Consider the following 20,586-nt stretch of genomic DNA (forward strand, 5'->3'; position numbering starts at 1 on the left):
ATTGGAGCTGTAGCCACTGGTCTACACCAGAGCCACAGCAACACCAGATCTGAGCCGCATCTGCAACCTACACCCCAGCTCACGGCAATGCCGGATCCTTAACCCACTGAGCAAGGCCAGGGATCGAACCCACAACCTCATGGTTCCTAGTCGGATTCGTTAACCACTGCACCACGACGGGAACTCCAAAAGCTGGTCTTTATGAGTGAAAGTATGGAGTAGAAGATGCCAGGAAGGAACCTGTAACAAATGGGTCTCTGTGAGACTAGTAAATGTTTGTGGGACATATGAGTACAATGCCTTGGAGTATTAATAACATTTCTGCATATTTTGGGTTTGTGTAGATAAAGAGTCACAGATAATTTAAAAATGAGGAATGTTAAAGGTTGAGATTTACTGATAATGATACACTTAAGAGGCAAAGAAACACTTAAGGGTGAAGAAATTAACATTGCAACATGCCCCTCTCAGAAGCCTCAGCCACTCTCCATTGTTTTTCAAATGGAATCTAAACTTCCCTGTGTGACATCTGGGTTCTTTGCTCTCTGGCCTGATCTTCCTAATTCATCACAGTCACTTTGAGCCCTTCAGAGCCTGTTCTCCAGAGTGCTGGGCTGCACCACCAAGCAGCCCTGCTCCTATGCCTGTGCCCAGGCCTTTCCTTCTACCCAGGATGCAGCCTCCTCTCCACCTAAAAAACACATAGGACTTCTCTCCCCTCCCTGACTTTCTTAAACCCCAGCCATCTTCGAAGTCTTAGCTTCTGGCACAATAAAGTCCAACATTTTTGAATTTCTGTTATTTTGTGCTTGGGTGGTTTACCTTCTGTCATTCTATGGTAAATCCTGTGTGGTAAATATTATATTGCAAACAGAAATGGAATTCGCTTGGGAGCAGCAACTGAGTTTGGTGCTAGTGTTTCTGTCTCCCCTGGAAAAGTATACTGGTAGCCTCAACTGTAAGTGCTCCGTGTTGAGTAGTTATCCTCACAGCCATCATTTCAGGAGCACTTGTCATGTGTCAGATACCAGGCCAAGTGATTTAGAGGCACCATCTCCTTCAGTTTCCCCTGCTCCCCTCCACCAGCCCTTTGACTAGGAATGGATGTTAATCCCATGTAACAGATGATAAAGTCAAGATCAAGGGAAAGTTAAGGTCAGGTATCTAATGAGGGGTGGACCCGAGATTCAGTCCCATGACTTTCTGATTCCATAGACTGTGTTCTTTTTTTTTGTCTTTTGTCTTTTTTGTTGTTGTTGTTGTTGTTGCTATTTCTTGGGCCACTCCCACGGCACATGGAGGTTCCCAGGCTAGGGGTTGAATCGGAGCTGTAGCCACCGGCCTACGCCAGAGCCACAGCAACGCGGGATCCGAGCTGTGTCTGCAACCTACACCACAGCTCACGGCAACGCCGGATCATTAACCCACTGAGCAAGGGCAGGGACCGAACCCGCAACCTCATGGTTCCTAGTCGGATTCGTTAACCACTGCGCCACGACGGGAACTCCCCATAGACTATGTTCTTAATGCTATCATCGCACCTCACTATTGGAAGTGCTGAGTGTCTGCTAGCTGGTTAGAAATCAATTTCAGTTATTACCATAGAAGTAATAAAATAGTAAAAGGGTCATCAAGTTAGAATAGACAAATTTAGGTATAAAATAGTTAAGTCTGGATAGTCTCATTTCTAGGCATAAGAAGACTGCTGAGAAGTCAAGAGAAATGCATCTTAGGTCACCAGCATTTTATCAAAGTGAAAGTGCTTTTATCTTAAACTCGGCAAACTCTTTGTAGTCTAATAAGCAACTAACAGGAGCCAAACAGGGAGACTTGATGCTGTTAAGGGTTTGCATTATGTGAGAGGGTTGCAGCGAACTGCCACACTCTGCAAGGGTCACCGCCGCCTTCTGTAGCCTTGCTGCTGGGGACGCAGGGCTTGCTTGGTGGATGTATGTTCAGGGTGTGTAGCTGAGACGTGCATGGTCATGGTTGGTGTGAGCTATGAGATGAAGCTCTTCCTCTCTTCCTTCCTTTCTTCTGCTGGCTTGGTCCAGTCTCTATGGGCTTTGTCCTCAGTTTCCCCAGCTCAAATGGCTTCTCTGATGAAACTGGCATCCATGCTTTCATAAGCACTGTCACTGCAAGCACGACCCAGATGATGTATGCTGTGATTTGAGGACGGTGAAATGTCGGCCCTTGGCTGGGACCACGGTCTCCTTGGTTCTCTTTGGTTGGGGGTGCGGGAGTATGAAGACTATTCTCCATACTCTTCAGTCCTAGGCTAGGGTCACTAGATGGCTGGAATAATGCAGGACACAAATACGCCCACCCAGCCATAGACCTCTAGCCTTCTGTGGTAGACCCAAGTCCTCAGTCCAGTGGGGCAGCTCCATGCATGGAGAGTACCCTCCCTAGGACTGATGGTCCTACTCACAGTACTGACCCTGATATCCGCATACAGATAGTCTTATCTGCCATGGTATCAATGGAGCCACCTCGGCCCTGCCTGATCTTACTGCTCTTTGGGTATCGCGGGCCGGCCTTTCTGGCCTAATGCTGTTACCAGCTTAGTGTCCCCAGACCCTGTTCTAGTCCAGTGCAGCTTCTTCCCTCCTTCTGCTCCTCCACATTTGAGATATCCCATCGAGCCCTGAACCTGAACTCAACTGAATTGGGACTATATTAGGACTTTTGGGTAATACTCACAGGAATTTTGTAGTCTGGATAACTCCGAATCAAGTCTTGAATAAAAGGATGCTTCAGAAGAACAGCAACTTCAATGGGCTCCAGGTTCTTGGAACCTAGGTCCTGAAATACTTTTATGAAATTCTTCAAAGGAAAAAAAAGGAATGAAGTTAATTAACTTTACACTCCTGATGATGTTAAAAATGGTTTTATTAAGAATGTATGTGTACGGTTTCCTTTGCTGTGCAGAAACTTTTACGTTTAATTAGGTCCCATTTGTTTATTTTTGCGTGTATTGTCATTACTCTAGGAGGTGGATCTGAGGAGATATTGCTGTGGGTTTATGTCAGAGAGTTGTTTGGCCAATGTCTTCCTCTAAGGGTTTATAGTATCTGGTCTTATATTTAGGTCTTTAATCAATTTTGAATTTATTTTTGTGTATGGTGTTAGGAAGTGTTCTAATTTCATCCTTTGACATGTAGCTGTCCAGTTTGCCCAGCTCCCCTTATTGAAGGGACTGTCTTTTCTCCATTGCATATTCTTGTCTCAGACTTTGAAAAACTTGTGGTTTTCAAAGGAGACAGGTTGGGGGCTGAGGGGGATGGGCTGGGGGTTTGGGATGGAACTGCTATAAAATTTGGTTGTGATGATCATTGTACAACTATAAATGTAATAAAATTCAGTGAGAAAAAAAAGAATGTATGTGTATGGATAACTGAAGCACTTTGCTGTACAGTAGAAATTAATACAGTGTTGTAAATCAACTATACTTCCATAAAATAAACTTTTTAAAAGCAGTTTGTTTACTCAAGGAATCACCATAATTTCTATACAATGATACATTTGGGGAGAAATGCCATGAATGCTCAAAACTGAGGGAAGCTTTTCTTAGGTAGGAGCTGCCCCTTTTCTAAAATAATCTAACCAACCTCTGAATATATGCTGTCTGTCTTTGGGTAGCTGGCAAATCTGTTTGTGTCCTGTGGGTCGTTTCCCCCTCGGAACACTTTGAGCAGTGTTTCCATGGAAATCATTTCCGTGTTGGCATTTTCAGGGATGTCTTCTTCCTTTTCCTCCCCTTCCTCTTGTAATTCCCTTTCTTCACTTATAAAATTGTCCTCAGGCTCAGGATACTCCTCAGTAGGGCTCATATCAATAAAAGAGGAGGTCTGTGCAATTAAAAGAAGAGAATATGAAGTCTTTCCAGCACGAGAGGTATTTAGAAAATACCAATTTTGTCCCTCGCTTTTTAAGCCCTGCAGTGATAGTGCCACCAACTAGCTAAATAAACTCTAGGAGGAGAAAAATGCTAGCTGTTCTGGAAATCACCTCAAACTCTCAGACCTGTTCCGCAGCAAGTTGACAGAAGCCTCAGTGTGGACTGTGTCTTATTCTTCTTTATACAGGCTTCTGCTTACGACCCCCTCCCTTGCTCCCATTCCTCGTACTCCCAATAAAAGGACATGGAAATGAATTCATGTAATCTCCATCAGACTTCTACACCATAATGTAGATTTTTAACAGGACTTGCTTTGGAAAGTGCCTGCAGTCAAGAGATTACAACAATTACTCAAGTTGACAGATTCTAAGAGCTTCTAGAACATTTGTTTGGCTACTGGAGGTTAAACCTGACTAAACGTTCAGAAGATAAAATAGAAAATAAACTGAATACAAACAGATTGGGATTCTTATTGCTGCTCTTTGAAACTTGGCCAGGAGCCATGAACTTAAGACACTGGCTTTCTGAGTGTGGGAAAGAGTATATGGTTTCCGATGTAATTTCTTCTCTATTAAAAGCCTGAAAAATATGTCTACCATTTGATGTAGTAATTATTGATCTAGGAATTTATTCTAAAGAAATATCATGCACACAAAGACTTTTGTATATGGATGTTCATTCACCCTTACAGCAAAAATAGAAAACCTATGATTCCAAAAATGGTGACATAAATTACAGTATCAGTCCGCCTTAGGATACCACACTTCCGTGAACATTTTGGTTTGGAAGGCTATCCAGCGCCAAGAGAAAATATTCATGGGATAAGTGCAAAAAGGAAACAGAACACAAAGTTATAAACCCTCCAGGGTCCTCACTGTCTTATGTATTTATACTTATTAATGAAAGAAAAAGAAACAGATGCATTAAAGAATCGACAGTGGTTACCTCCGACTAGTGAAATGGGTCATTTGTTTTTCACTTTGTTTTGTACTTTCCAAATTCTCAACAGTAGATTTGTATTTATTATATTTACTGCAAATACAAATTAAAGGCTTTCCTTTACAGAGCAAATTTTGATTCCATCAAGAAACTTTGAGCCAATTTTGGATTTTACTACAAAAGCATTTTTTTTTGGATTGAGAGTCCCTAGTTCTTAATTCAGCTGAGTAAGACTTTATCAAAGACCTAGTAGAGCATTGTGTGAGGAACCGGTGAAAATATAGAGATGAAAAAGAAAATCGTCTTTGCTCTCAGAAGTTTAGGGTCTTCTGGAATCCCCTCTAGACCCCAGTGCCAGTCCATTTCTGGAGGACAGTTACCTTTTCTGCAACAAGAACAGGCGTTTTGATTGGTTGGAAGACATGAGACCCAGTGGCCACACTGAGGGCCCTGTAGACCCCTTCCATACCATCTGGATGGCAAGCAAAATAAAGAAGCATCTCTGTGTAGTCGAGCCGGGGTGGATCTTTGTCGTGGTCTGCAAATAGCCTAAAGAAAAACTGTCACACACAAAGAATTTCAGACAGAGAGAAAACACGTCCACTCGGGTAGTCAGTAGGTGGACAGGCAATGAAGAATCCTTTTGGGAGCTTTGGAATAAGGTCACTTTCTGAGGACTGAATGATTAAAACCAATGTACAAGGAGTAGTCTTAACTGAAGCGTATGCTAAGTTGAAAAAACATATATAAAAAGGAGGGTTAAAAAATGCAGATATTAAAGAAAATCATATGCTAATCAACAGTACCAACAGACTTGGGAACAAATGTGCTAAATAAGGTGGCGGGATGGCATGTAAAGTAGGAAAAGGGAGCCATGAGAACAAGGTCCTCTCTATCTGTCCTCAGCTCCATCCTGACAAACTGGCCCCGGCTCCCAACCATGAAGCCTCTGGTCCATTCCTCTCTGTGGGGACTGTGCAGAGCGGAGGGCACGACGCCCAAAGCCACTGGGACTGGAGCCATTAAGTGATGTGACTTCTCCAGGGTGGACTCATCACTGAACAGCAGATCGCTTGGCAAGTCCCTCCCGTCTCCTGAATGACTGATTGCCAGTCAGATCTATTCTTGAGGAGTTGGTACCTGGGAATCTCAGATCCTCTGCAGCCCTTCAAAGTCGAGGCCATACCCTGGGACCCACAGGCCACACTTAAGCACCTATGCGGGCCTGTTTAGGGAGGCGACTGACACTTCTCAAATGTGCATTCAGTGACCTGGAGAATCTTTTCACTTTTTTTTTTTTTTTTTGTCTTTTTAGGGCCACACTCGTGGCAATGCTGGATCCTTAACCCACTGAATGAGGCCAGGGATGGAACCTGAGTCCTCATGGATACTAGTCAGATTCGTTACAGCTGAGCCACAGTGGGCATGCCTGGAGAATCTTTTGAAAATGTAGATTCTTATTAAGTAGATGGTCCTGGAGCCACCTAGTGTCCTGTATGTTTAACAAGCTCCTACTGATCCTGGTCTACACTTTGAGAAGCAAGTGCCTAGACCCAGAGACACCGTGTGAGTCTCTCTTACCAGCAATCCTTACAACTATGAGCAAATTTCAGTAGATGTCCATGAAATAACAGTTGGAAAAGTAAATTTCTGATTTTGGACAAATCTAAAAAAATGTAAATAAAATAACTTTGATAGGAAAATACATAAAGTCTGTTACACTATGAATCAGAAAAGAATCTTAGAGGCCAGTGGGCTCTGCAGGTTCCTGCATTCAGCCACACTTTTACTGAGTGTCTGCTGTAAATGGGCACAGAGTTGGGCTAGATGCTTCAAAATGCTCGTTGATGGTAAGGCAGCCTTAGATTTTTCAGGCGTCATGACCCAGCTGGTGGCTTCCTTTAGGACCTTGTATTTTCTTCTTCTTCCCACTTGCCTTTGAGTTGCCGCAGGGATTTCCAGCAGGACTACGAACAGATAACCAGGGCATTGTCCTTTCATGCTTATCTTCCATTTCCTTTACACAAATCCTTGAATTTTAGTATTATTTCCATTGAAATGCTCTTAAAAATGCTATGAAGGTGTGCAACCCATTATTTCCATTAACAAAGAGGCTGAATCTGATATACTGAAGGATGACGTGCACAAATCAAATAAGCAGATGTGTGGACTCTTTCTGTAACGACACAGGCTTTATTTTATTTTATTTGTCTTTTTAGGGGTGCACCTGTGGCATATGGGAGTTCCCAGGTTAGGGGTTGAATCAGAGCTGCAAATGTTGGCCTATGCCACAGCTGCAGCAACGCCAGATCCTAGCTGCTTCTGCAAACTACGCTGCAGCTTATAGCAATATAGGCTCTTTAACCCACTTAGTGAGGCCAGGGATTGAATTGAACCTGCATCCTATGGACACTAATCGGGTTCTTTTTTTGCTTTTTAGGGCTGCACCTTCAGGACATGTACATTCCCAGGCTAGGGGGCAAATTGGAGCTATAGTTGCCGGCCTAGGCCACAGCCATAGCAATGCAGGATCCTAGCTGCATCTTCGACTTACACCACAGCTCATGGAAATGCTGGATCCCCGACCCGCTGAGCGAGGGCCAGGGATCGCACCTGCATCCTCATGGGTACTAGTTGGGTTCATGACCACCAAGCCACAAGGGGAGCTCCTGAATTGACTTTCTTGATTTTTGGGAAATGACTACTGGGACATTCAGAGGGAGATGCCCAAACAGACAGCTGCCTCCAGCAGCCTAGCGTTTGGAAGAGAGGTCTGGGTTGGAAATTGACATTTGGAATTTGTATTTCAAACCATGAGCCTGGCTTCAACAAGTATTAACAGCCTGATGTAATAGAAAGATTTCACATGGACAGAAACTGTGGCAAAGAGATTAAGACAAAAGGGCAGTTTAATTTCATCATATTCAAATGCACATCATATTCAAATGCACAGGTTAAAGCATTTGAATATGATGAAATTAAACTGCCCTTTTAAAGGGAATCTCTAAGGATTTTAAAAATACTGAAATAGTTGCTCTTGGTGTTGTGTGGAAAGCTGGGAAAAAGGACATGGTTGAACCTTGTCAGGTATACGGAAGTGCGTTGTCACTGTCAGGGGACAATGATGCGATTATAACCCAACCCTGTCTCAGGGTGCCTTTTGTGGATGCAACTGGACCTTTTACATGCTGCCTGGGATTCTGAGGCCATCCGAGCCCATGGACAGTGGTAATGGCCTGTCTCTGGGAGCTCTGCCGACACTGGATTGTAGAGAATGTAGGCGACAAAGCAGGGGAGCTGCGTGGAGTTAGGGTGTAGGGCAACACCTCTCTTAGGAGGATGCAGAGGCCCCAGGAGGGGAAGGCCCCTGCTCAAGGTCCTGCAGCGAATCATGTCAGAAATGGGAACAGAGCCCAAGTTCAAAATCACGGGGTGATTTTTCTCCAGATTTCGTCTTTACTATCCTAATTACAGACCAAAAAGGAAACTTCTTGTGTTGTTTGGTTTTCCCTTTGTGCTCCTTTAGTTAGCATGTTAACCATTAAGAGTTGTTTCACCATGTAGCGTGGTAGAGTTGGCTTCTGTTTAGTGACGTGTCCATATGTGCCCGTCACTGTTCCACAAGTACCACACGAGAGTTCCCGTTGTGGCTCAGTGGTAAAGAACCAGACTAGTATCCATGAGGACTCAGGTTTGACCCCTGGCCTCGCTCAGTGGCTTAAGGATCTGGTGTTGCTGTGAGCTGTGATTTAGGTTGCAGAAACAGCTTGGATCTGGTGTGGCTGTGGCTGTGGCTGGCAGCTACAGCTCCAATTTGACCACTAGCTTGGGAACTTCCATATGCTCTGAGTGTGGCCCTAAAAATAGAATAGAATAGAATAGAATAGAATAGAATAGAATAGAATAGAATAAGGAATTCCTATCGTGGCTCAGTGGTTAACAAACCCAACTAGTATCCATGAGGACTTAGGTTCGATCCCCAGCCTTGCTCAGTGGGTTAAGGCTCTAGTGTTGTGAGCTGTGCTGTAGGTTGCAGACGTGGTTCAGATCCCACATTGCTGTGGCTGTGGCACAGGCCGGCAGCTATAGCTTCGATTCAACTCCTAGCCTGGGAACTTCCACATGCCCTAAAAAAAAAAAAAAAAAGACAAGAAAAAAGATAAATAAAATAAAATAATAAAAGTACCACACATATAAATTCACTCTGGACAACAACCCCATCAGAGACGGATAAACATCAGCACTGGCAGAGAAAGATTAAGTAACTCTGACGAGACCTCATAGCTTGTCAGACGTGGCATGTGTGCATTTAATCCCAGTTGAAGAGCATTGAGACTTATGTAACAGGGAGCATCCAGTCCTTGAGGCAGAGAGGGATGGAGAACACCACTCTCTTCTGTCCCCTGGGCATCTCTCTCTCGCGCGCGCACACACGCGCACACACGCGCGCGCGCGCACACACACACACACACACACACACACACACACACACACACAGCGCTCTCAGCTATCCTTTGCCCCACAAGAGCGCTTCTTTCACAGGCTTCACGGTCCTGCCTCCCCCCTCACTTTGTTCCTTTCCTCCGGGTCATTTTCCAGCACTTTGTGCAGCAGTAAATGGGAGCCTTCCCCAGTGCCTGAAGGCCCTTCCCAGCTACACTGCCTCTCAGGCCTCAGGGCTGACCATTCCCCGCTGCCTCCAGCCTTTAGGAGCTTCGTGAGCAACTGAAAGGCTCTGCTCTGACTGGACATTCCTAAACACTGCTGGTTGAAAAGGCAAGTGCCTTTCACTTGACATCCTATTTGGACCACTGACTTCTTCCCGAGGAAGAAAGGATCAATTTACGTTGTTGGCAGATCTGTTCACAAAAATCACATAGAGACACCTTCCAAAGCTTTACAGGAGAACTGATCTCAGCCTTCCAATTTCACATTATAGAATAACCGACAACAACCAATACAAAAAAGCACCCCTGCAACTGGCTGCCTCGTGTCTTGGACCTAATGGGTAACTCTCAGACCCTTTTCTTTTATCTGCTCTTCTGCTAGCATCTAGCAGACGTGCTCCAAGAACAGGCGTCCAGTTGAAGGAACTGCTCACTTTCAGGTTATACCTGGAGTCATGTTCAATTTTGCCTTGCAATTTTGCACTGATGGCTGGCTGGAAACTGATCAGTCAGTACACAGTTTGCTGTGATGTCTTAATCTACCGTTTGACTCTTCTCATATGAGTTTGGCTTTGTTAGGTGTAGTTTTATATTTTAAACATTTATCTTGAAGTCAGAGTGGTTTGCAGATTTTAAAGTCTTGCCTTCTACTGTGGCCTCAGGGATAAGAAGGTAACAATAATAACACAACGATATTTTTGATCATCATAATAATCTGATGGGTGGTGGGCAATATTGGATGCAAACTCTTGGAATATCACACAAGTTAGTAAAAAAAAAATCAAAGGGAAATGAGCAAAGACATATATTGGTGAAAGGTGGTTATTATCAAAAGCTTTTACAATTGGAAGGGCATTTAGAGAAAAATGTCTTCAGTAATAGATTATTTGCCAGATGAGAAAAGTGAAACCCAGTGAGCTTACAGATCTTGTCCAAGATCACGTGGAGAGTTAAAGGGACTTGGTCAAAGACGGTGGCCTCTGACTCATCTCTAGACTCCTCTATGCTGTCACATCAGTGAGGATTACACTCTGCACTTTGGGGAGATGGTAAAGGAACATGGGGTAGGGTTGGGCTCTAAAACTTAATGACACAAGTGGAAGAAAAGACACAGAAATTGATCAGTAGTTTGGTACTACATTTTAAAAAAGATCTCAGGAATTACCTCTATAAGATGCTCTTGCCTATTGAATGGCAGAGGTTCAAGAGGATTTGCTGGAATTTTTATATCTTTGTCTCCCGTAAACCACAGACCAGCCTAGACAAAAAACAGAAATGAGAATCATTAAAGTTCGGCTGAGATATAATTATTCCTCTAAAAGCCACAAAAATTACATTCGTCTTTGCAGGTGTCTACGGCAGTGGTCCCCAAAGTAGGGTGAGGAGACCGTAGGGGTGCAGGGGAAAACACTAGAGCTTCCATTTGCATATATATCTATCTTTCTTTTTTGGGCCACACCCGAGGCATATGGAAGTTCCCAGACCAGGGGTTGAATTGAAGCTGTAGTTGCCAGCTTACACCACAGTCACAGCAACGAGGGATCCAGGCTGCATCTGTGACCTACACCACAGCTCATGGCAACGCCAGATCCTTAACCCACTGAGCGAGGCCAGGGATCAAACCTGCGTCCTCATGGACACTAGTCAGATTAGTTCTGCTGAGCCATGACAGGAACTCCCATTTGCATATATTTCATTTCATCCTTTTGTAATTTTTATTTTTAAAAATTTGATAATATCTAGAATGCATTTGGGGAGGAGTACACATGAATACTTTATAAGCGAAAACCCACACACTGGAGGGCTAACTATATTTTGACTGTCGGAGCGTGAAGAGAAGCTTGGAGGTCCCTGCCCATAATGCTGCTTGCATAGCAGCACTTTGGCGGGGTCTGCACCCTCCACCAGCTCACACTGCACACATCCTGGTCCTGCTGCTCTCTGTTCTTGGAGCCTAGTGCGGTGCGGGAGTTGGAAATCTTTGTTGAGTGACGGACTGACACAAGAGTTCAGTGGCCTCTTTTTTTTTTTTTTGGTCTTTCTGTCTTTTTACGGCCCTGCCCATGGTATATGTAGGTTCCCAGTCTAGGGGTCCAATCAGAACTGTAGTCGCCGGCCTGCGCCACGGCCAGGGCAACGCGGGATCCAAGCCGCTTCTGTGACCTACACCACAGCTCACGGCAACACTGGATCCTTAACCCTCTGAGCGAGGCCAGGGATTGAACCTTTATCCTCATGGATGCTAGTCACGTTCACTAACCACTGAGTCATGATGGGAACTCCTCAGTGGCCTATTTTTTAATGACAACCCTCATTCTCAGCCCATGTCTGATGATACCAGTTACTAAATCCCACTCAGCGATGCCTCTCCCTCTCTCCCTTCATTCTGAGCGCACTGTTGCCCACTGCTACAGAGCCTCATTGTCTCCATCACAAGCCACTTGAGTAACCTTGAAGCTGTATTCTCCAGTCTCCCTCTTATTTATGTCCGCTTGTATGATGCAACTATATCAATTTTCTCAAAACTTTGATCTTGTCATATTATTTTCTGCTCAGAACCATTTCCTACTCTTTTTCTTTTGCTCACATCATTACTCTTACTTGGGGTGACTTCCTGTCCACCAGTGTGAACATACTTATCTTTCCTGACCTGGTTTTGATCACATCTCCTCAGGGAGGCCCTCCTTGATTTCTCCTTTAAACTCCATTTGACTTGTTTATACCTCACATTTGCCATTCAGTCCAGTCCTTTGGGCGTTCTCATTTGTGTCTGCTGTTGAACATCAGATAATTTCCCCTGGGTTCAAAGAATGTGTCTTGCCAAGCTTGACTTTCATCCATGGCAAGCACTTCATAGACATCAGCATTCTGTGCCTAGGTCTTGCTCCCTTACCATCTTCCAGAGTGACAACCTGACCTTGGCACTGCCAAGAACGGTTGGCTGGCCTCACCTGACTCTGGCCTATGTTCTGTGCCTCCTTTCATCCCAACAATCACCTGTGCTCTGAGAGAACGATGAAATGGCACTGGGCAGCTTGTAAGGGGATGCAGCCCCCGGAGGTGAGGACTGGGTTTTTTTCATTTAAAGTAGAGCAGCGCTGGTGGCAGACACTTGCCATGAGAAACCTGTAAGGGAGAAGACCCAGAAGGAGCTAAGGTCTGGCATGGGCTTGGGCTTTGAGTGTAAGTGCATGTGCACTGACCAGGAAGAGCCCTTGGCCAATGGCTAATTTATGGATGGTTAAGTACCACTCTATGGCGAATAGGAGATAGGAACACAGATAAGATTTATGTGTCAGGCCATGACAGAGCAACAAGGCTCAGAATTACCCTCCTTCCTTAAACAATAAGGAGAGTGAACAACAGGAAACACAAGACAGTAATTCCTGAAATAAGGAGAGCATATGAGGAGCCTAACTGTTGTTCAAGCTACAGTGCTTGGAAAGGTATCCAAATGGAATCTGGAAGTCTTGCTGAGTTGAGAAGATAGATGTGGAGTTGAGGAGGACTAGAGTTTTCAGGGCAGAATAACTAGAGATGCACTGAAAGAGGGGAGGAGCCCAAGTGATCTACTGAAAGATCTCCTTAAGTCTTGACTGAAAGTCAACCTGTGGATGTGTGTACGGAAACTACCTGAAGGTGGACAAAGAATCACAGAAAGGATTAAACTGAACAATTCCTGAGACTCGCACAGGGCTGGGACTATGCTACCACCAGGGAAAATGTTACCACCAGGCAGCGTGAGATGACCTCCTGATACACAAGGCATGGGTGGAGCCCCCAGGAGGATATTGCCTTAGTAGTGAGGCCAGATTAGCCCTGCACTAGAGGCTGCTCTGGACCCATCCTTACCAATCTTGATGTAACCTTGAAAGAATAAAACTGATTGCAAATAACATTACTGCTTGCTGGACAATATTTAAAGGTACATAAAATTGGGCACCCAATAATATAAAATTTATAACATCTGGCATTCTATATAAAAGCATGCAAAAAAGAAGCCAGAAAATATAACCCACATGTCAGAAGAAATATCAATCTAACTAACACAGATTTATAAGGAGTGCCCATTGTAGCGCAGCAGAAATGAATCTGACGAGTATCCATGAGGATATGGGTTCAATCTCTGGCCTAAATCAGTGGGTTGGAGATCTGGCATTGCCATGAGCTGTGGTGTAGTTTGCAGATGAGGCTAAGATCCCACATTGCTGTGGCTATGGTGTAGGCTGGCAGCCGCAGCTCTGATTCGATCCCTAGCATGGGTACTTCCATATGCTGCAGGTATGGCCCTAAAAAAAAAAAAAAAAAAGAAAGAGGAAGAAGCTAACATAGATTTATACAGATGATAGAATGAACTGGCAAGGATATTCCTTTAGCTATTCTAAATCTATTTCATTTGTTCAAGGAGATAGAGAAAAATGCATATACTGAAGAGAGAAATGAAGGATACAAAAAAGACCCAACTTAAACTTCGAGACAAAAAAATATAATATTTGAAATAAGACCACACTAGATTGTATTAATAACAGATTGGATTCTGTAAAGGAAATGACTGGTTAACTGGAGGACACAGAAGTAGAAATGAGTCCAAAATGAAGGACAGAGGGAAGAAAAACACTGGAAAAAAAATGAATCCAGCATTAGCTACCTGTGGGACACACATGTGACTGGATTTTAAGAAGGGATAGAAAAAATATTTGGGGGAAAAAACCCCCAAACTTTCCAAATTTGACAAAAACTACAATCTCACAGTCAAGAAGCTCAGTGAACCCCAAGCAAAAGAAATATGAAAAAAAAAATAACACAGTGAGGAATACAGTAATCAAATTGCTGAAAACTGATGATAAGGAGGAACTATTAAAAGAAACTAAAGGAAATAAAGAAAAGAGATGGGATTCCTACTCCTCTCCAGTTTCTCAACAACTGCTCATTCCACAGCCAGTTGTTTCAGTGCACAGGAATTTTCCCTGTTTCTTTAAACTAAGAGGTCATTCATATTAGTTTCTTTTTTTAAATAGATGATATTTTATAGATTAGGAAACTGCCTCAAAGTGTTTCACAAACAAGAGGACCATATGGGAAAGAAAAAAGAACCTAACGAGAGAAGAGCTTATGTTTTTGAAAATAGCCATCTGTGAAAATTTCAGCCTTGTAAAAGGTTAAACGTGAACTGTAGGGTTGGGTTTAAAATGATAGAGCAAAAAGGTTCAGTCAACCACATCCTGCCCTGCTGGATAATCAGGTGATTTCTCCTGAAAATGTGGAAATGTCCTTTGTACACGTTTGTTAAAATATGGCCAGAGAACTTCAAGTGAGTTTACTTTTCTTTGGAGACTAAGTGCCGTGCCATTTGGATCTGAGCGCATCTGACTCATTAAGCCTATAATCATGCGCATTCTCACTGCCAGAGGATGAGTCGTGAGTTCAACATCAAAGAATTCTGCCTGAGTGTGACTAAACATCCACAGGCGACAGGGGCCAGCGTGTGACGGCTGCTGCAGGACTGGAACAAAGGCAGATGCACGTTTCTGCTCACATTGCTCAGCTGAGGCACACAGCCCCACCAGCTTCGCAAACATTGTACCTGATTCCCTTTAAGAAGCTGGGGGACTCGGCACACTCTTAAGTGGTAGTTGCGGTGAACTTGCAATTAGTCAAAAGAAAAGAAAAAAGGACAAAATAAAAAGCAGAGTAGAGAACCCTGCCCTCCCCTTTTCCTCAGAGAACTTCATTTCAGCAGTGCAGTTGTACTATTTTACTCTACTAAGGTGGCATTTTCAACAAATCATAATTGTTTGCCCTAGCCACCGTTTTGATATTCCCATCAAAGAACTCCGTGTGTGGAGTTCCTGACGTGGCTCAGCGGAAATGAATCTGACTAGTATCCATGAGGTCCCGGGTTCATTCCCTGGCCTTGTTCAGTGGGTTGGGAATTTGGTGTTGCCATGAGCTGTGGTGTAGGTCGCAGACACGGCTCGGTTCGGATCTGGCATTGCTGTGGCTGTGGTGTAGATTGGCAGCTGCAGCCCTGATTTGACCCCTAGCCTGGGAATTTCCATTTGCTGTGGGTACAGCCCTTAAAAAAAAAAGGAAAAAAAAGAAAAAAAAAGTTAAAAACAAAACAAACAGAAACCCCTCTGTGAATGATCTGGCCAGTGCTGGAAATCTGTAGTCACGTTGGGAGGTCAAGTGGGCCTTTCCAAATGGTCTCCTTGTCCCAGGCTCCTACGCAGTGGACATTGGGTCTTTTTTCTTTTCTTTTGACTAATTGCAAGTTCATCACAACTACCGCTTAGGAGTGTGCTGATTCCCCCAGCTTCTTAAAGGGAATCAGAGCTCAGAAATTCTCCTGCTCCCAAAACCCAGGTGCTGTTCTCTTAGGTATTTCTGATTTTCTATTTAATGCATTAGCCAACTTTCTCTAAGAAATTCACACTTTTGGTGAGGGAGATTTTCTGGTTTTGCTCAGCACCTTGGTACACGTTACTAACACCTAAGTTTGTCTCCTGTTTGTGCAAAAAGATGTTTAAATTGATATCCTGTGTTAATTGGCACATACCATAAACAGTGCAGGTTGGTACTTTCACAGGTGCCCAGTTTTTAAAAATCTGAAGCCAAGAAGATAATAGAGTCAGATGTGCTCTGCTATTTACGTTTTTAAACAAAATCATCTTTACAAGTTTTAAGTCCAGGTCCAGGGCAGTGTACGAATTCACAAATTGCTCTCACTTGGGAAGTAAATCAGAGCCCAATCAGCTAAGCACCCTTCTTGTTCACCTTGAAGGTCCTCAATGTATAAAGGACATTTCCTCTGGCTCAACTGTCGGAGCATGGGAACTGCAGGGCTGTCTCTGAGCATGTCTTCCTTTAATCAAGGAAGAAAAGAGAAATAAGAAGGGATGTCATCTCTCAATGGTGAAATATATATGAGAAACGGGAACATAGAGATGATCGCCCTGTTTCAAAATTGGCACCTCATACATGTTGCTACTTTTCGTGTCTACCAGCAACATGAGATGATCAGCACTGGCGCGAATTCAATTAGTAGACAGAACGTCAAGTTGCCCAGGTCCTTCTTAGTTATAGCATTTCCCTCCCACTCCTTCCTTACTCAAACTTCTTAAAAATGAATCGAGGGGATTCCCTTCATGGCTCAGCGGTTCACGAACCCAACTAGCATCCATGAGGATGTGGTTTCCATCCCTGGTCTTGCTTAGTGGGTTGAGGATCTGGCGGTGCCATGAGCTGTGATGTAGGTCTCAGATGCAGCTCGGATCCCGAGTTGCTGGGGCTGTGGCAGAGGCCAGTGGCTACAGCTTCAATTCGACCCCTAGCCTGGGAACCTCCATATGCCACAGGTGCGGCCCTAGAAAGACAAAAAGACAAAAAAAAAAAAAGAAAGAAAGAAAAAAAAAGAATTGACGGTTCTCATCTTCACCTCCTATTCATTTCACTAACCCTCTGCAATCTGGCTTCTGTATTCCACCCAAATTGTTCTGGTGAAGGTCACCAGGTACATCCTACCCGCAAGTCCAATGGTCGGGTTACGTTACTGGACTATCCATCTGTTTACACATCTCCCTCGGGTGATCTCGTCCATTCATAAATTCAACATCCGCCTATATGATGGCGACTTTCTTCTGCATCTGCCATATCAGATGGGACGTTTCTGTCTGCATTTCCCACAGATATTTCAAACTCAACTTGTCAAAAGCCATCTCATCATGCACCATGTTCATGACCAAAAGAAAAAGAAAAAAAAAAAAAACAACAACCCTGTCCCTTTCCCCGTGTTCATTGTAACTGTTGTGGCTACTCTGAGAGTACTGGGTATTGGGTTTATTAAAAGCTCTGCAGGCGACTTTAACGTACAGCCAAGGTTGAGAACCACTGGGTGAGAGCTCAGGAGGACATGAGGTTCCTGTGACTTCTTTCAGAATCCTTTGCTCTCCAAGCAGTTCTGACTTTTTCAGACCCTTCCATGGGGTGGAAGGCAGACTTCTGCCTGAGACTTGGACAGTGCCTGTGCTGCTTCTGGGTGCTAGACAGGGACCATGAGAGCCGGCCATGTGACATTAGGGAGTAACATATGGCTTAGGTCACAAGTACACTGGTAGGATGTATGCCGCCGGGTGCTGGTAGTGACCTGCAGATACTGCTCGAAAGTGACTGTGCCCAATTGCTCCTCATCCACGGCCTTGAACTGCTGCAGGGTCTCCAGGAGCTCCTCCTCCAGAGGGATGGGCCATGGCAGCGCAGCCACTAATAAGAATTTCCGCCAGTCCACCAACTCCGAGTTGATTACCAGTAATGACGCTAACTCCTGCAGCTGGAAGAAAACAGGAAAAGCCACTGGAACATCTGTATGCCTCCCTCCTGTCACTCTATCTGCTCACGCTTCTCAGTGAGGGGTTCTGATGAAGGAAGCAAGATTCGAGCTTGGCAGATAGAGCCACTTCTGATTTTTGTGCCCTCAGAATCTACCAACCTGTCCACACCAGATAGAACCTAGAGAGTGTTTCGATGCTTGCTTGCTTGCTTGACATTTGCGGTTTTTTGCTGACTATTATACAATGAATTAACACTGGTGACTACAGGACATTTTGTATTTTTCAACAAAGGAATAAAGATGACAGTTATGAATGTGGGAGGGCTCTACAGCTTGTAGGGAAATACTCCTTGTGTTTTCTGATGCATTTTTCAGGAGCAGGATATAATGAAAAGCAAGCACTGCCAGAATCATCGGCTATTACTAGCTAGGATCACTCCATCTGATAGTAATAGATACAAACTCACAGGCTGAGCCTCAGGGTCTCTATGACATTTTGTTGACTGTCAGCATCATCACTCATTTTCAAATCCTGAGCATGAACGTGCCATGTGTCTTACCTTGCAGTTCATTCATTAAGGTTTTTACTGGCTGCCTACTAAGACACTATGCAAGTATTGGTGATTTTAAAATTACTGATTTACTGATCAAAGAAGGATTCGCAAAACTTGAAACCCACACAAAATCAAAGCTTACTTCAGGTTGAGTGAGGTGCATCCAACTACTAGGAAAGTTGTTTGTTCCAAGGTTCAAGGTTACCAAGTCCAGCAGAATGTCAGCAAATGCTTTATTTCCTATGACGCCTACAACACAGTGAGAAGCATTTTTTGGTTTTATAATGTGAAAGGGCCTTGTTTCTTTGGCTAAAATAGAATAAATAATGAATATCTGTATAATCACTTTAGTCATTTAAACTCTCACCCTTAGAGAAACAGAAGACATTTTGAAAATACAAAAATGTTTCAAATTTCCTGATGCTCTCCCATTAGTTTCTCAGCTAAGTCACATGTCTTTTTTTTTTTTTGGGGGGGCTGAGTAATAAATCATTCAAGATTAGGCGAAAATACTGAAACTTTATGTTTTAGTTTGAAATCTTCTTTAACCTTTTTTTTTGATTGGGTTGAATTTTCAAAAAATTCTCCGAGGGTTCCAATTATACAGTAGGGCTCAAAAGTAAAATGCTTTGGTAGATGTGGGATGAAGATGTGTCAAATGCATGCACGTAACCACTGATATCAAGGTAGCATACTTATCCTACTTTCTTTTTATTTCACCGCATCTGCAGCATACCGACGTTCCTGGGCTGGGGACTGAACCTGCGCTACAGCAGCAACTCGAGCCACTGCAGTGACAATGCTGGATACTTAACCTTCTGAAGCACATGGAAACTCCCTCATTTTGCTTTTCTAGGTCAGAATAAATTTGTTTTTTGTAAACCTAGGGAAATTTGAATGATTCCATTACTGGGTTGGAAGTGCTAATATAATCAGCCAGTAGGCTCAAATATTCTGACATATTTTATAAAAGATCACTAAACTTTTAAGCACTTCTTGCTCTTCAACACTAATCTATTTTACCTTGTCCAAAAGAGATTGCTATTTAGGCTGCTGCTAATTGCATGCACATGCATTAAAAAAAAAAAAAAAAGAACTTTAGGCACAATAAATGAATCTAACTCCCACAGCAGAGATACCTTCTAGAGCTAGAAGACACTGCAACGTGTATTCGGGTATCTTTCAGGTCCAGAGTCTATAGCTATTCTTCTTTGTTCAGGAATAAAATGAGTAAAACCTACACGTAGAATCTCAAATGGTTCTTCTCATAGCTAAGTTTTTAGTGTTTCTAAAGTCCAACATAAACTTTGCCATTTCCTCTAACCCTTGGGAAAGCACAATAATCCTTTTAAAATTTCAAACGGTCAAACCAAATATACACGTTTAAGAGCTGGAAGGTAATGTTTCATGTAGCAAGAGCAGAACATTCCTTTCTTTGATATGATTGGTCATCCAGCAGGTTGTTCAGAAATAAATGCTCTGTCCTTTTTGATCAAACCTGAGCATCCAGTTTGAGAGCGATGAGGACACTTTCCTAGGTAGTGGAATTTTTGGCAAAATGATCTTTATGTGACACCATAGTGGTTTTCAGGTAAGTTAGAAATAAATCAGTCATGTTCCTCAAGATCAAATCATAAATAAACTCAACTGAAACCACGGAGAGGCTCAAAGCATTTAAAAATTCTGGTAGATATGTAAAATATGTCTACTGTCTCTAATAGCTAGGGTACAAGCAAAGCATTATAAGAAACTACTGTCACTTTACAGAGAAATTGTTTATCTGGGGACTTTAGTATGAAATGCGAAAATTATTTTAAGACTCGGCCTTGTTACTTAAATGACCAAGGCCTGTAATAATATGGCCTTCACGTAGAATGCAGTAACAGAAAGAGGTACGCTTACACATTTTATGGATCAAAAAAAAAAGTTCTCTTTCAATTCGGTCTTAAGTTAGTTATAATACAACTGTCATTTGGAATTACCCAGAAAATATAGTTAATTGTAAGCCGGGTTTAAAGGAACTCAAATCATAATTATAGTCTGGAAATCCTTAGGAATAACTCTCAGAAAGATGATGTCAAAATAGTACTACTGCTTGGAAGTACACACCTCCCCCAAAGAACGTGAACGAATGTGTGACTATAGAAGCAGAATTAGAAAGAGAGGACAATCACACTTTGACATTTTTGCTTT

The 20,586-nt window shown here is 43.2% G+C and overlaps 1 protein-coding gene across 2 annotated transcripts in view; it reads right to left on the bottom strand.

Moving 5' to 3' along the window:
* Nucleotides 1-20,586, bottom strand: part of SPEF2 (sperm flagellar 2) — a 174,072-nt gene that overhangs the window by 5,949 nt on the left and 147,537 nt on the right. The window contains exons 36-41 of one of the 2 annotated variants that reach the window (XM_047767236.1): nt 18,536-18,644; nt 17,657-17,839; nt 10,676-10,768; nt 5,224-5,403; nt 3,615-3,854; nt 2,707-2,829 (exon numbers count right to left, since the gene is read on the bottom strand). In XM_047767236.1, the coding sequence (XP_047623192.1) occupies nt 2,707-2,829; nt 3,615-3,854; nt 5,224-5,403; nt 10,676-10,768; nt 17,657-17,839; nt 18,536-18,644 (928 nt within the window). The remainder of the gene's footprint in view (nt 1-2,706; nt 2,830-3,614; nt 3,855-5,223; nt 5,404-10,675; nt 10,769-17,656; nt 17,840-18,535; nt 18,645-20,586) is intronic. The other variant, XM_047767225.1, reaches the window with a different exon arrangement.

The sequence above is a fragment of the Phacochoerus africanus genome, chromosome 1, assembly GCF_016906955.1.
Source record: "Phacochoerus africanus isolate WHEZ1 chromosome 1, ROS_Pafr_v1, whole genome shotgun sequence".
Classification (NCBI taxonomy): Eukaryota; Metazoa; Chordata; class Mammalia; order Artiodactyla; family Suidae; genus Phacochoerus; species Phacochoerus africanus.